The sequence below is a fragment of the Cydia amplana genome, chromosome 22 (genome assembly GCF_948474715.1).
Source record: "Cydia amplana chromosome 22, ilCydAmpl1.1, whole genome shotgun sequence".
Classification (NCBI taxonomy): domain Eukaryota; kingdom Metazoa; phylum Arthropoda; class Insecta; order Lepidoptera; family Tortricidae; genus Cydia; species Cydia amplana.
Window position 1 is genome coordinate 3,913,927 of NC_086090.1, and position 14,493 is coordinate 3,928,419.

A 14,493-nucleotide genomic window follows, 5' to 3' on the forward strand; every position below is an offset into this window, starting at 1 on the left:
AGGTAGATAATCATAAATTATTTATTTGCGTAAACCTAAACCTTCCTGAAGAATCACTCTATTGACAGGTGAAAGCCGCATAAAAATCCGTTCAGTACTTTTTGAGTTTATCACGAACATACATGCATACAGACAGACGTGGCGGGGGACTTTGTTTTATAAGATGTATAAGTAGATAAGTAAACAATTTAAAATTTAAAACAAAACATTTATCATTGAAAATTCGACACAAAAAAATGTCCTCCTTGTTCAAACTTATATCATAAGACAGCACTTGCATAAATACATTATTTATATATGAATATATTCATATCAGAGATTTTCTAAGACATAATGGCACCTGATTTTTTTTTGTTAGTTGCATTAAAGATTTTCGTGCTTTTAAAGGAAAAGGAATCTTAAGAGTATCAGCTGAGTGCTTACACTACAATTTTATGTGTAACTTACTAACGGCCCGATTCGAACAATGCTTATTAAGATGTCACAGCGATACGATACTAATCTGTCAGTGTCAATAGTGACGTTTCTGGTTGAAAAAATTACACTTTTAACGCTGACAGATAAGTATCGTATCACTGTGACACTTATAAGTATTGTTCAAATCGGGCCGTAAATAAGTTCTAAAAGACCCGGTACAATAAGGTCTGTTTTGGTTTGGCATAATCTTTTTTGTTGGAATAAATTTTGATCGTCACTCGTGTGTAGATTCACGTGGGGCTTCTAGAAGATTCAAAATCTGAATTATAATCTATTTTTGGATAGGTAAAAAACCGGCCAAGAGCATATCGGGTCATGCTCAGTGTAGGGTTCCGTAGCTACCCCTCCGTCAAAATAGACTTTTTGCAATAACTCATAAACGGTTTAACTGGTCCTTGAAACCTAAGCTTTACTTTCACGATGTTTTTCATATTTTTTGAACCCATGGTTTAAAAGTTAGAGGGGTGCGGGGAAGACTCCATTTTTTTCTTTCAGAGCGATTACATCCCAAAATATTAAGTCTATCGAATATGGTCAATATCAATTTTTCACGGTTAAAAAAATTTACAAGTTATAATAAAATACAAATTAAAAATGTGGTATATCTCTGAAAGTTCAATTTTCACTGAACATAGGTACATGACGTAGGTACAATCGATAGCTTTATACATCTAATACCTTTAAACGAGCAATTCTTGTTTATTTATATATTTATTTATTTATATATATATTTCGGGGATCTCGGAAACGGCTCTAACGATTTCGATGAAATTTACTATATGGGGGTTTTCGGGGGCGAGAAATCGATCTAGCTAGGTCTTATCTCTGGGAAAACGCGCATTTTCGAGTTTTTATATGTTAACCCACCCAGATATTAATATATTATACTAATTATCATTTACTATGAATCATTACCATAAAATGACTTCCACCTACGCTTTAGTTATCATTTGATAAAAAAAAACATTACGCAATGTGAACATTTTAGTAGCAAAACAGTTCGCGGAAAACAAGCCACTATACCAGTTCCAAAAGAGCATATCTCATTATAAATTTAGGTAAACTTGCAACCTTTTCCGATTGGGGTATTATGAGTCATCGTAGCGGCTACGGCGTAGAAGGCCTACGTGAGACGCTACGTTCGTAGTACTATGAGTTAACCTATAATTTTCTATGAGGTCAGACGGCCATGTTACCGCCTTATGAGTTCTAATCTCCTGGTACATTTACGATAAAATATACGTTAATGAACGTAAACATGTTTTTATACAACCGTTATAAAATTATTATATGGTTAGGATACATACTACCATAGCGTTTTGTTCAATATAACGGCAATTGTAGGTAATAGGATTTTAAACACAGATTATTTTAAAATAAATTATTTTAAGTAAATCTAAGACATCGAGCTCTGTTCTAGTTTAACGGATTTTCGCTAATGGTATAGTTTTTTTACCCCCTGCTTTTGGTAGATGTGAAATTGAGTATGTAAATATTGTAATTTTTATTGGAAACTAACTTGTTTCTAAAACTTTAACAAAAAAAAGCTCCTAAGCTTGTATGATATTGGACACAAGACATATCTCGAAGTTCTACAACCACAATGATAGCAATCCCTTTCATATAGACTTAAGTGAAAATGCTACTCTCACAAACAAGTAAAACAAAAATACTTATATTAAAGTAATATTTCTAGCTTTCTGGCTCAGTTTGAGATTTATAGGTAATTGTTTAAAGTATCATAACAAAGTGCAATAAAAATGTGGTCACAGTTAATTAATTATCACATTTCTAATTGCTTTTATAATTCAACTTACAAATAAATTTTATTTAAACTAACCGCATAATTGGTAACTGTATTTATTTACCTTATTTTTCAACATAGGTAATTTGCAATATCATATAAACATGCTAAACTGCCAAAACCCAACCCACCAAACCTTATCATTTAAAAAAACAAATGACTCAAATTAAAAAATCGGATGCTCATCACAGTGATTACTGTACGTTACGTAAATATAACGCACACTACTAAATTTACTACTACAGCCGCGCTTACGCACACAAGGCAAGCGCGCGCAAGTGTGCGTGCCAGCCGCCGACTCCGCCGACCCCACTACAATAGTCAGTCGTTCGCTAGACACCGCAGTAGCAACACGTACCCTTCGTACCAAGAGCTATACTAGTGCCCATATCGTATTGTGATTGTGGATTTGAAGTGAAAAATACTTTGTTATTACTGAAAACTGTGAACCAGCCAGTGTCCTTTAAGTGGATTATGCAATTGTTCCCGCTGTTTGGATAATACCCGAGGACTTTTAATACCGCAAATATTTTTGTAAGTATTTTTTTTAGTTTGCACGATTTGCAAAAAAAAAATTTTTTTCCAGTCAAAATTCGGAATTATGGTTACAAAACGGTTGCAAACAATTAATTACTGCTACCGTGCTACCATGATTAGTAAAATAAATTAATATTTTTTTTTATTGTTTTTTAATTACTTAAATAGTATTTTTATGAAAAACACAAAATAGTTAAAATATGTAGAAACTTCTAAAATTCGGATAAAAAACATTCCACAAGAAAAGAAATAATAAATTATCGCAAAAAAAAATTAAACCGCGTCTCACGAATTTTCTCACGATCACCTTCCATGGAATTTAAATCGCATTAAAATAAATGACTAATTTAAGTCTGAGTCAGAATTTCCTGGTCGAAATCTGACTTCATCCGGCGAGTCATTGACTCCGTCGAATTTTTGTTTACTAACGCCTTGCCAAGTTCGTCCGAAACGTAACGTATCTTTCGTATTCAGAACGTTCACTTTTCTGATTCTCTAGTGTGTCAAAGGTCTGTTTGATTTCAAACATAGACAGAGAGAATTATACTATCTTTGTCTAACACTAGTACTATCACCCAAAAGAAAAGGATGAGTATGGTTTTTTTTGTTCCTATTTACTGACAAGATTTGGTTGACCCAGTATACCGTGTTTTTGTCTGTTACCGTGTTTTCTGTTATGCTTCCTCGCTTGTCACCTTTGTTGACGCAGAATGTTTACGCAGACGTTATTCTTGTTTAATTTGCGTTGTTCAATATGCAATCATGTCAATAACATGATAAAGATCGAAAAACATGCTGGCTGATACAGTGTGTTAAAGTCATTGCCTGATAATATGCACAATATTAAAACAATCTTTACCTATCACAACCCGTCAAGTGCATTTAAACCCAAAAAAAACTCGCAAAAATGACGGTAGATTTAAATCACAGGCGAGTAACGCTTTTTTTTCGAATCCACCGGCTTCAATTACTAACCGACTATGGGTTGACAGACCTGCAATAAAGACTTTCAATTCAATTCTAAATTCGAAAAGTATAAATCATAAAACAATCGAAATCGTTCGAAATTTGAAATAGGTTCGGTTAATTGTTGCGCGTTGGTGTCGCAAGCCGGCGGTGTCGCAAGCCATTGTCGCAAGTGGCAAGTGGTCCAAGGCTCGCGCATTCGCCTGCGGAAACTAGAATATGTCAAAAAAAGTGCATGCCGTGCTAACTAGTGTGGAAATGGTTTTACAACAATAATGGGTGCATTTATACTTTTACAGTACATATGGGGCTACTTTTCAAAATAAATCAAAATAGCACTTTTCGTGCGTATGTCGAAACTTTAAAGTGCCATATGTACTGTAAAACGTTGTTCGATACACGTGCGAATAGGTAATTCGCAACTCGTGTCGATTTAAAACACTCTCTTCGGTCGTGATTTAATTTATCGCCACTCGTTTCGAATTTCCTCTTTTTCGCACTTGTAATAACTATTTCAATTGAAGCTAAGCTAGGCAGTTTTATGTTTTTTGTTTTTATTTTAATTACTTAAGAGTTTTAGGGCTGACAAAAAAATTATCAAGCCAATTGTGTGCCGGTAGTTTGAAGATTCAAAATATTAATTAAATACTTAATAGGCATATAAAAAAGTACTAAGCACCTAAATATTATAGGTAATGATTTTAGTTGAGTTGCGTTAATTTTATACTAACGTTTGATTATTTAAATAATTTGCACTAACAATATTTATTTGCGCAATTGAAAGAAAATTACAACGCAAAAACATATATTACAGTAATGTACACACAAACGCTATAAATAAACATACATTATAGATGTAAACAGCGGCGCTAAATAATAAAATATAGAAAGGCGCATTCCGAACGAGTTATCTGCATACAAGCCAAGCTTCAAAACAATGTCGATCGATTGACTAAAGGTCAGTATGTCACGGCATGACGCAACGGCCCTGTTGCACAACTCCCCGCAACCCAACACGTATACTGAGCCTTAACTGCGCCATTTCAAAACGTCCCAACTATAATCTAATGCGTTCGAAAATCAACTGTACGTGTTTACTTACTAGAGTCTAGAATTGAAAACTGAATTTGGAACACTGATCCTCATTTCTTTCGAACGCAGTACGCGACATCATAATTCATAACGCCCCAAATAAAAATGAATGCATTCTAAAGTAAACTGTCCTATGCGTTTAGCGTTTGAAATTAGAACATCGCTTCTTTTGTTTTACGCGTCGTACAAGTTTTATTACTCGTCACAATTGAGTCATATCAATGACGAGCGATATGATGAACTATATTGTCTGTCTGTATTTTAATGATAAATTTTATTACATGATGTAATCAGGAACTACTGACAAGGCCGGCCGGAACTACTGAGGTCGTATGCATTTTGATCCGGTACACGGAAATGTAAGAAGATCAGTATTTGGAATAACCTTGTATGTATTTAAAAACATTTGTTTACCTACTCTTTCTTTGACGGATAAAAAAGTTTTTATAACCTCACTATGTAACAACTGACCAGAGGAAACACCAAATCGGGTCGTGGAAATCAAGGGGAGAGGCCTTTGCCCAGCAGTGGGACACTCGGATAGGAGGAAAAAAAAAACCGGCCAAGTGCGAGTCGGACTCGCACACGGAGGGTTCCGCACCATCAACAAAAAATAGAGCAAAACAAGCAAAAAAAACGGTCACCCATCCAATTACTGACCCCGCCCGACGTTGCTTAACTTTGGTCAAAAATCACGTTTGTTGTATGGGAGCCCCATTTAAATCTTTATTTTATTCTGTTTTTAGTATTTGTTGTTATAGCGGCAACAGAAATACATCATCTGTGAAAATTTCAACTGTCTAGCTATCACGGTTCGTGAGATACAGCCTGGTGACAGACGGACGGACGGACGGACGGACAGCGGAGTCTTAGTAATAGGGTCCCGTTTTTACCCTTTGGGTACGGAACCCTAAAAATGTACCTTTGCCTTGAGCTCTATGCAACTAATAGATGCTTAGTTATAATTCATGATCTAATTAATGACATAACTCGATCAAAGCAACCTTCATATCGAAGTAACCGAATCACGCAACGCAACAAAAACTCGGTATCATCAGTTACATAAGTACCTACACTCGCGATAATTTCATTCGTGCGAGGACGAACAAAGATAACTTGACCCATTTTTTTTATCTTGCATGTAACCTACATACACGCACGTGTATCTACATTGCGACAATACGCGTTACGAAATTGGGACGCTGAAATATTTATAATCTCTATTGGGTTTTATTGCCACTTTAAAAGAGACGAACATTGCGTTTTAATGGCCGCCTACATACAATCGATATTGCGCTCTTATTAAAAAACGACATTCTGAAATAACATAACATTTGACATGAACATTCAAGTAACATAACCCGTCATCTACTCGAAGGTTAGCTGGAAGGGATCTTTTATAGGGATAAGTTCGCCTTTGTACCTTTATTTCTGTAAATTTTATGTAAATCTGAGTTGTGTACAATAAAGCAGCGAGCAGAAGTTTTAAATACAAAACTTTTGCACGCTCTGTTTTCTTTGTACCTACCTATAAAAAATTAAGCAACGAAAACTAGTAGCAGACATAGATAGGTATATGTTAAGTTAACGTTCATGCAAAGTTTCATTTAATTTAACCATGTCGTTTTAAAATGAAAGCGTATCTTTTTGGCGGCAAGTTCATAACTCTTAATAGTATCGCCCCACCGCGAACGGCGTCGCTGAAAGAGTAAACAGAACACTTAAACTTTAGCATTATCTGTTTGACTCATATATTACTAATGCTTTAGGTAATTCTGACGATTGCAAGTTACACCTAATAGCCACCATAATAGCAACAAAGAGATGAGTCAGGAGTCATTAGGAACATGCCTGCTTACGTAACTAGTTGAAATGGAATCGAGGAATCTAGAACGTCTAAATAGGTTAAGTGTTTCTCAATACTTGTAATTAGCACGTGTGGAGCAAGGTCACCCAAGTAGGACAATGATAAGGAGGTAAGGTAAATACTTACAATACTCGGGAATATAGGAAGAACCCAGACACAAGTCCCGATTTAATTCATTGTTACGCCACGCAGCCTTGACACCAAAGCATTATCGCAGCGACCGACAGAGGCCGCACCGAAATAAACCGATGTTGAATCAGGTCTTAACGCGAAAATCGGTCAAGTACAAGCCGTGTACACGCCAAACTCCTTCGACGCAGGAGTTATAGATTATAGACAAAACATCGGTTATGCAAGTCGGAAATCGCCATAACTTGACATAGACAATGAGGAGCTGGCGCCGCTAATAATGGATACTAGATTACCTCATAATATTTGTCTTCGATTGCGATAGTTATTCATGAAATAAAACTATTTATTACCCGTACGTATTCCGTCACCCGACCGCGAGCGCTGTAAAGGGTTCGAAACGGCGGGATGAGTCTTAAATTAATTATAATACGCGATGATTTAATCCGTTTAAATAGTTTAATTTAAGAGATTACCTCAGCTGCTGTTTTCTTATTAGTTTCCTTATAATCGTTTGCTTATTTAATTAGCTCTGTACTTGAGCGGTAAGATGGCTGTGGCCTACTTCGTTCGCAATCTCGGCGAGTGGAAAGTTACCGCTGTACTACTTTCTCTACTTTTTCCAAAATGGCGGACCGTCTAGTGCTTAAACGAAGGTCAAGCTCATTTATTATTATATAAACAGAGCCTTTTGTACTTTAAACACAAACAAGCTAGTAACAAAAGGAATTACACAAAGGAACATCGCATTTTAAGAGCATCCTCTGCAAATTTTCTTATCTACCGCTTCAAAACTAGTCCAAATCTAAATTAGTGCCTTAATTAAAACCAAAAGCATGCTTGTATTATTTAACGCAAAAGACTATAATAAAAAAACGTTATTTTATGAGCAGATAAGTATTATTAAATTGTACAACGGGACTTAATCGCGTATCTAAGTTTTAAGATTTACCTCCGACGTTTCGAGGACGGCGTTGTCCTCGTGGTCTCGGAGAAGACTGGCTTAAGTTAAGTATTATTCAGATTATTCTATTTTTAGTTTTTATTTAATACTTGGGAACTATTCCAAATCAATAAATAAAATTAAGACGCAATATTCGCGTTCAAGGACGCCCATATATTTCCATGTAAATACTTATCACGTTTATTATTTTCCATCACGTTTTTCAGTAGGCCTCAGGTCACTAGTTTGTATTCTTAACTACCAAACAATGGTTTCAACACTCAAAAATAGTTTATTAAGTTTTAAAGAGGCGCCATAAAGAGACCTTTTGAGGTACCTATAAAAAAAAAAAATAGGGCTATAGGTATAGCTTGCCTCTTTTTGAAAAGATTAGAAGTAAATTAGCCCAAAACCTACCCACGGTCAAGGTCTCAGTTAATGAAATAAAAGGTCACGTTTATGTTTACATAACGGTGCGCACGCCCTAGAGTTACGCAAGGCAACGTGAGGAATGCACGTGCCGGTCGCCGCGTGACCTAGGTACACGTGTCCTGGCAACCTGGTCATTAGTGATTAGAACCTATTAGGTTTATGTAAGGTTCTAGTTATCTATCTGTCTTTGGCGTTTTTTTTTGGATATAACCATGCGTATGGTTTCGTGGATAACAGTTTTTGTTTTTAATAATATGTTACTGTTAAAACCTTTTCGAAATGAATAACGTTTTTGAACATCACTTAAGTTAAAACCGAAAGCTGCATAAATGCTGCTAAGGTTTCAATTAAAATGGTGCAAGTTCTAAACTAAAAATTGCGCTAGCCGCAAACCATGTCATGGACTATCAGTTAAATTTAGTTTATCTAACGCACGTGTCCTGATTTTATTATCATCAGTTACAAAGAAACTGCGTACAATTTGACAATTAAAGATAAAACTCCACGTCTCTTTAACGTGGGGCGTTACGAAACAATCTTGTTATTATTGACTGATTACATTATGACATCATGAAACAAGTTAATGGCTGACATGAACTTTATTAACTATAGTTACGAGTTACGTAAACGGTTAAAGATTAGATTAACGTTAATATAAACATAATGACACAGGCCGATATGGGATGAAAATATTTTCAATATTATCATGGGGAGCTCCCAAGGTCTTGAGATACCGATATAAACACATAGATGGTCTACATAACATAAACATACACAGCAGACAGACCGATATGGTGTAAAAATATTCAATATTATCATGGGGATACAGACAAACTCATTGAAGGCCAATTTACATAATAACATAAACATTAAAAACTAATTGCGAAGTCGTGTTTTACCCAACGCCTTACTAAACTTAGCCTTGACGAAAATACATTAGAATCGCAGTGACGAAATAATAATAGCTGTGTCGTAACAGAAATACGGGGCCCGAAAAAACCGTAAACGTGTACCGTACGGTCCCAGATTCAGGTAACGGAAGAAAGTTGATTATTAAACCAGTGTTGTGTAACCGTTAACGTCGGCATTGACCGTGGTCGGCGGTTCAACAGTCGCGGAGTTGGCCACGCGCGCCGCCATTTAAAAGGTTAACTTTTCGCGCCTAAAGATCCATAGATAATTTGACGTCTAAGTTTTTTAACCTTGTATGCAGTTTGACACAGTATGTGGAATGGGCAGATCCTATATTCTTAAGCCTTTGAGTAATTGAGTACTAAAATATGTTTCTTTGAACGAAAATGGTAAAGGTACCTACATTATTTTTTTCCTGAGCATACTACCACGTCTTCTAAAGTATTATAAAATATTAAATTATAGTATATCGTAGATCAAATATCAACAAAAGTATAACTTCGTTCTAAAGTATAACTTGAAATAACGCAGTTAGCTAGCTAACAAACAAATCAAATCAAGTTAATTCACAAATTTGACATTAACTAATACATTTAACCATAAACACCGTGTTGTAATTTTGGTCACGTTAACACTTAATAATCCGTTTACAGGTCATAGAGATTTAAACTGTTTTTCTAACGGAATGGACCGTATTGGTTACTCATTGGTGCTAAGTAGTAACTGCTCATCGCTGTCTGCGGCAATTACGAAAAGTAACAAGTGTGTACACAGCTTTATATCCGTGTGATCTTCTTTTGTCGATGGTTTAACTGTGTGCCCTGAGGCGTAAATTCCGCAACTACGGGATTTTTTATCGAAAGCAAATGTCGGACGATTTACCGTTCGTAAACTTTATTAATTTATAAATGATGTCGATTAAAACACATTTAATTTGTATTAATAATTCATGTTTGAATTTGGAATTGAAACCGTTACCGTTTAAAGTTTATGTAACGGTCAAGTTTAAGTGGAATATAAAAGTTAAGCCAACGAATGCACTTTGCATTAATGAAGCAATATCTAAATTCTACAGTTTACCTACTTATGCATTTAATTAAAAAAAAAATTACCAAACTTTTTAAAATCTCTTTAACTATGATTAACTAAAAAAAACAGTATTCATTAAACTGACATTTCGAGTACAATGGCGCGCAATTAGAGTTGGCTCGATTTGGAACAGTTAGGCATAACGGTTCGCAAGTGGGCCGCGGGTCAGCCTACTGACACCGATCCGGCAACACGGTGCCGGTGAAAAAAAAAACTCGCATTGTCTTTGAACTCTGGTAGAGGGTGCGTTCAGTTACATCGTTTTTGAGTATAGACTCAAAAACATAGGCTCACTCTAAAAGCATAGGCTTTTAAAGTGAGAATTCAATAAAAGTAAAGTGTGAGAATTCTAATAATTATGTCGGTTAGGAGAATTAAATAAAATGACAACTAAAGAGTATTTAATCTAACATATTTTTTTAATAGTTATAATAATGATAAGCCTACTCAGTACTTCACCTCTATCTATAGGTACCTTTTTTGTCTATATAATAGTTTGTATAAACACAAATCAGATGTAAGTATAGTAATTTCAAATCTAGTCGCCATTAATACCCAACCCACAATTATACGTGGACACTAGGGTTATAATATTATAACCCTAGTGTTCACGTATACATTAGTATAATAACCCTAGTAACGTGTATAAATTCGTCAAATTATAAAGAAACCAATCTAATTTAGGAGGATGAGTATATTTTTAGCATTATGAGATGCTTTAAAGAACACAGCCGCGTGTAAAGGAACGTGATAGACTTTTTCCTTTCTTTTTTTTAATTTTAGTGCTGCCAACGTACTAGTTACAGATTGGCGCGGGATTGTTTTAACATTTCCATAAAAAAACGGACGCGCGTAATCGCACAATAGCCAATTATTAGTGATTCCATTGTTTTATTGGATAACACCATCGATAAGCGTTTTGGTGTATCGTTTATACATCCTGCAGTTGTTTTAGAGTTCGTCTACGCTAACTTTTCACTTGAATAGAAGAGACTTAAAGTGTATCATTATAAACGTCATATGTTCATAGGAGTTTGACGTTAATGATGGCATTGTTAAATAAAATTAAATCAAACATCATTTATTATCAGGCAACTAAGGCCCATAGATACATATACCTTATAAACTAACATACATACAATAAAAAATCTTACAGGCTAAAAAATATTTAATTTCGGCGACACGGTGGTTTTCTGTTGTGTCGCATGTTCCGGTGTAGGATTTGGTAGATTCCCACGGAACCGCCGAAACACCACACCCCTCGGCCAGAAGTCCGCGCTCGCGATACTTTAAACTTTGCAGAGTTAAGTTAGTCCAACTATAGCGTTCAAGAGCGTGTACTTCTTAAATAATGATGTGTATCACAGATTATAAAATCAGCGGAGTTAGAGGTTAACGACACGAAATCAATCGATAATTTGTAATAGCATAATGCTAACGTTCGATCTGCGCACACGCTGCTGCCAACGTGAGTAACGTGACTCTGTTGCGACACGGCGGAAACTGTAGTTTAGACTTCCAGTTGTTCGCATGGTTAAGTGCCGTGTGGAGAAAAAGGATCAGAACCATTCTCGATCTAAAAAAGCCTAAGCATTTACTTAATATGACTTAAATAAAATACGTCTAAAATAGGCAAATAAACCTTTGTTAAACCGTGGCAAATAAACTGTGCAGAACGGATGTGAAATAACGTTATAAATTTAAATATGGAACAGCAACTTGTGTAATACAGACGCGTTAATTTTGTAAGTTTCCTTCGTAACTTTTTTAGCTTAGACAGACAGCGTATTTCAATTGTTTAAGTAATTATTTAGTCATAAACTTGAAGTGATGCGTTAAAATTGCACGATTAGATTCGGAAGTCTTGCTGAAAAAGTAACCTTTAAATCGGTTTTGTGTAACAAAGGTTAGGAAATGCGATTTATTAATGAGGCTGAAGGAGTAAAGGCGTGTAGCAACTGGTTTCACAAGGAGCCACGTGCGGGCGAGGATCTTACGACAGCATTTTTGCAACGTTTTGTAACCACATTACCGCTGTAATAGCAGCTATTTAGACAAGTGCAACTTTGACTGATTTTTCGTTTCTGTTGTTGCAGGACCACATTGAAGACCCTTGCGGCCCAGGCTTAGTCCGCCGCAACATGGTCGCTGAGTTCATCCTTAGTCAACAGCAGCTTCTGAGCTCCGCTCCGGCCCTAGGGCCCGCCCCGATGCCCCTCCGCGCGCCCCCTCCGGCCCGCGGGAGACTGTCCGTCTCCCCGCACTTCCCAATGGACCAGAACTCCAACGGTCCCTCCGGAGACCCTAACAACTACCCCTCAGACTACGACTACAAGAACCGCAAGGACTTCTTCGGACAACGCAAGCAGAGGGAATTCATCCCTGATAATAAGAAGGATGACGGCTACTGGGACCGCAGGCGCCGCAACAACGAGGCTGCCAAGCGCTCCCGCGAAAAACGCCGCTTCAACGACATGGTTCTCGAACAACGCGTCGTCGAACTGTCCAAGGAGAACCACGTACTCAAAGCGCAGCTGGACGCCATTAAGGAGAAATACGGGATCTGCGGCGAAACCCTCATCAGCATCGATCAGGTGCTCGCAACCTTGCCAACATGTGACCAAGTTTTATGCGTGACGAAGAGGAGCAAGCTGTCAAACAGCCCGATCTTCCCCACTCCGCCTCCGCCGCCGCCTGCGTCCCTGCCGCCAGCATCGCCACCTTCCCCCATACCCCAGCGCGCTCCCGAGCCATACCAGGAGCGACTCCCCGCCCCTGAATCGTACTACCCCCACCCCGCCCACTACGAGCCGCCAGGCTCGGTCCTCAACCTCTCCAACCGCCGCCGCGCGCCGTCTCCTTACGAGCTGTCCTCCCTCTCCGGCTCCGGCGACGAGAACACCGAGCAGTACGCCCCCGAAAACAATTGCTTGCCACTCAAACTGCGGCACAAGAGCCACCTTGGGGACAAAGACGTCGCCAGCGCCCTGCTATCTCTCCAGCACATTAAACAAGAGCCCGGTCCCCGGTCCTCGCCATCCTGGGACGGTGAAGGTTCCAGCGACGAGCGCGACTCTGGTATTTCCTTGGGAGCGGAATACAGGCCGCAGCGCCCTGAGGATAGGCTCGGGGAAGAAGAAGATGCGCATCTCAAAGCGGAGCTCGCGCGACTCGCGACGGAGGTCGCGACGCTTAAGAACATGATGCATCAGAACAAACGCATGGAGCACTGAGCGTTTACGTGCGCACGCGCCTGAACCGCGCCGCGCCAGTCGGACTACTCGTACAAACTCTTCTACCCTCCCCGTAGGTGAAGTTACCACGTTGTAAAGAGATTTATATATTTGTATGAAGCGCAGCTGCGGCGGTTTCCGCCTATAATCCTTCCTAGTAGATGTTTTGTCGATGTTAGTGTAGTAATCGGTTAGACTTTTCGACCAGATCAGACCTATCTACTCAGTGATAGATATAAACAAGTTGCATTTTTAGTGATGAGCTATGTATGTGTAATTAAAGTAAGCGTAGTAGATATGTTTCATCTTTTCGAAGACTCGTTAGCAGAATCGATGGCTAAAGACTATGTTCTTCTAAGTTGTAATTATAAGTTTGATCTAAGTAGTATAAGTCCCAACAAGATAGTTATTTATAAACTCTTATTGTATAGTCTTTCTCAAATCGGAATGAGTTCCAAACCAAAAAAAATTTCTGAATAGCTGTCCTGAAATCGCTATTATAGGTATCTGTAAGATTGTCTACAGTTTTAAACCTATCCTATTATATTTCAAATTGTATTGAATCAGATTAAGATTACCAGTGCCTTTGACAATACATACCTACCTAAAATAGCTATCTAAAATTATATAATATTTTTGTACATTTATTAAAAAGCGATTTCACAACACCAATTGTAATACAAGTCAGTCTGGAAAATGTTTGCGACCGCTGATCTTTGCCTTGAAGGACGCAAAGCGTACATTTTGTATATTATAGAATAGTTGGTGGAGTCAGGGGTCGTGAACATTTTCTAGGGCCACAGAGCTAATCGTATTGAATCCTAAGAAGGCTAGTTGAAGTATTGCAGTTCGTTTGTAAGTTACTCCTAGTATTGCCCTGAGGGCATGTGATAGGACTGAGAGGAGTAAAACTAAGTATTTATTTATTCGGACCGCGAATTAAAAATTTACAATTTATTATCTTTGTATAAGAAACACATACGATATGAATAAATTGTGTACATTACAATTA

At 37.6% G+C, this 14,493-nt stretch overlaps 1 protein-coding gene across 1 annotated transcript; it reads left to right on the forward strand.

Moving 5' to 3' along the window:
• The first annotated feature begins 2,586 nt into the window (after positions 1-2,586).
• Positions 2,587-14,493, forward strand: LOC134658413 (nuclear factor interleukin-3-regulated protein). Its single transcript, XM_063514096.1, has 2 exons — positions 2,587-2,815; positions 12,345-14,493. Exon 2 carries the CDS (start codon positions 12,390-12,392, stop codon positions 13,479-13,481), a length of 1,092 nt encoding a protein of 363 aa, XP_063370166.1. The 5' UTR covers positions 2,587-2,815; positions 12,345-12,389; the 3' UTR covers positions 13,482-14,493.